At 43.5% G+C, this 2,370-nt stretch overlaps 1 protein-coding gene across 2 annotated transcripts; it reads right to left on the bottom strand.

Moving 5' to 3' along the window:
• Positions 1 to 358: 358 nt before the first annotated feature.
• Positions 359 to 2,370, bottom strand: LOC137603944 (dickkopf-related protein 1-like). 2 transcript variants are annotated; one of them, XM_068327824.1, is made up of 4 exons: positions 1,948 to 2,370; positions 1,684 to 1,825; positions 1,322 to 1,456; positions 359 to 1,219 (listed from the first exon to the last, which is right to left on the bottom strand). In XM_068327824.1, the coding sequence occupies exons 1-4, from the start codon at positions 2,161 to 2,163 to the stop codon at positions 954 to 956; spliced, it is 759 nt and encodes a 252-aa protein (XP_068183925.1). In that variant the 5' UTR covers positions 2,164 to 2,370; the 3' UTR covers positions 359 to 953. The 2 variants fall into 2 exon arrangements, with proteins under 2 accessions (XP_068183925.1, XP_068183924.1); XM_068327823.1 differs by having other exon boundaries at positions 1,684 to 1,828; positions 1,948 to 2,362.

The raw sequence follows: 2,370 nt of genomic DNA, 5'->3' as shown, positions 1-2,370 counted from the left end.
GATGTGGCTTGTTAAGACTTTAGTAATGACCCATTTAAAAAGTATGTTTGTTGTAGTTCTTATTTATTTACATGTGCCTCAGCCCACATTGCAGCATTTATGTGTAATGATGTTGAAAACCATATCTAGACCAAACCAATTAATTAAATCCACTCAGCCTGCATTACTGATTTGTGAGGACTAAACAGGATAGAGCGATGTTCAGATAACTTAAGTTTTAAGGAAGAATGTATTTTTTGTGCCTGAAGTCTTTGTCACTCCCATGAAACATCTAGACACTACAAGTATTACTGGAGATTTGAATGTCACATTTCCCTTGTTTTCATACAAGAAAGTAGAATAGTAACACAGAGAGAAATGAGGTTATCACATATTTAATAAAACAAATAAAATGTTCAGATTTTGAACATATGGAACTATATAGAACATTTTCTTATAAAACAAAACACATTTACAATGCATGCAGCACCATGTCTTATAATACTGGTGTTGACAGAATTCAATAGCTCAATGAAGTGCCACCTCGAACATAATATTTACACAACAGTAATTTACTGCAATAACTGAGGCTTGAAGTTCCATAAAAAGAGAAACATAACTGCTCTGCCGTTACAGTCGACATGATATCAACCCTCCTAAGACTTCTGACATGTCATTTCCTAACTTCTAACTCCTCATCTGTTGATGAGGAATTGGATCAGTCCATCTTGCACTGTTGCATCCCCCTGGGCATATCACTTATCCAGGAATCATGTCTATCCTCCCGGGTGCTGTTTGTGTCAGCAGCTTTAGCTGGAAAGAATGTCTTAGGTGTTGGGTGTCAATGTGTGTGTCAGCATCTCAGGTGTACCCAAGGCTGAAAAGTGTTTGTCAGTGTTTGTGACCAACTAGTTGGTTTGCTGGGTGTGTGTGCCTTGTGTATATCGGTCTTTTTGAGTGTCCACGTATTTATGTCAGCGTCTCTGACATGTGTGTAGGTTCCGGGCTGCAGTCCTGCTGACACTGTGGTCACGCTGTCCCCTCTCTGGTCGGCAAGCCAGGCCATCACCGCAGTCGCATCGCTGGAAAAGCTCCAAGCCATGGGTGCCCTTCCTGCGGTGGCGTGTGCACACCTGGCCCTCCGTCAGCACAGGCTTACAGATGCGGGACCAGAAGTGTCTGGCACAGCACAGTCCCTCCGAGCAGTCTGTGGATCTCAGGCAACTATCCCCCTCCTGACCTGGAGATGAGGAGTAGAGAGAGATTAAATGGGTAAATCAGACCTCATTCGAAAGATCTTGCGTTCCTCAAATCTTGGGTAAGATTCTTGATCCACACTCACCTTTCACCGCATGAGGCTGATGGCCATGAGCAGTGGAGGGCTTTTTTGAATGAGGTTCCAAGGTGTTGTTGTGTTTGTTCCAGCCAGTAATGGTGTACGCATCTGCACCATCAATATCATTCACCTGGCATACACCTAAAATGACAGAAATACATTTAGGTATATTGTATTTACCATTAGTTATAATGATAATAATTTTATGAAGTCATCTACCTCCTTCCAGAAAGACAAAATGATAGATATCGAAAGCCTACACTGACTCCATGTTACATTAAGCGAGTTGTTCCCAACTAGGAATAAAACATCATTCTCTAGATACATATATTATGTCTATTGATTTCAGGTGAGGTATTTCTGCTTACCATTGCTGCAGCGGTTTCCTGCACAACACATGGAATCCCGTGCGCATCGCTTTCGGTTCTTGCGGCAGGGCAGACAGGCGCCTCGGGCGTCGTTGCAGAATTCATCACCACCACAGTCTTCATCATCTGTGCAAACACCTGACTGCTGGAGTTTGATAAACAAAAGCAGCGTGTTAATAGAGTATCAAGATGTATTATCTGTACGACGTGGGACGCGCAGTTTCTTTCGTGACGCAATGAATTGACTTTTACGCACGAGTTTACCTGCAAGGTGTCAGCGAGTATCTTGTGGCCCATGCCACTGGAAGGAGAGGTGCGCGGACTCGGACTGACAGCGTCGGCGCCTTTGCTGCCAGAAACACCGGGCAAGTTTTTGATTGAATTCGAGTTTTTCTGGATTGTCCCAGCTGAAGTGTCCCCAAAGTATCCAAACAGAGTGAGATACACAGCCAAGAGGCGACGCGCTGATGGCATCTGCATGATTGTCTAAAACTCTTCTGAGTTAAACAACGAACGAACCAATAAACAAAAACAAAAACAAAAATCCTTGAATGGACAGCAAAAGTGACTGAGACAGAGTCCAAAGCGGCCTTGAATCCTCAATCCCGATATTGAAAGAAAGTTTCTTCTCGAAGCTTTCGGAGCGTCCCAACTCACAGCGCTGGGATGATCTCTTTATACATGTGG

The sequence above is a fragment of the Antennarius striatus genome, chromosome 11, assembly GCF_040054535.1.
Source record: "Antennarius striatus isolate MH-2024 chromosome 11, ASM4005453v1, whole genome shotgun sequence".
Taxonomy (NCBI): domain Eukaryota; kingdom Metazoa; phylum Chordata; class Actinopteri; order Lophiiformes; family Antennariidae; genus Antennarius; species Antennarius striatus.
The sequence above is the reverse complement of the archived record's forward strand: the minus strand, read 5'-3'. Positions and strand labels throughout refer to the sequence as shown.

Bases quoted from the DNA above. Each gene is read 5' to 3' on its own strand.
- LOC137603944 (XM_068327823.1), bottom strand. From the start codon at position 2,163: ATGCAGATGCCATCAGCGCGTCGCCTCTTGGCTGTGTATCTCACTCTG. The intron at 1,457-1,683 runs GTAAGCAGAAAT...CTGTCATTTTAG, and splicing joins AGGAAACCGCTGCAGCAATG to GTGTATGCCAGGTGAATGAT. The intron at 1,220-1,321 runs GTGAGTGTGGAT...CCTCATCTCCAG, and splicing joins TCAGCCTCATGCGGTGAAAG to GTCAGGAGGGGGATAGTTGC.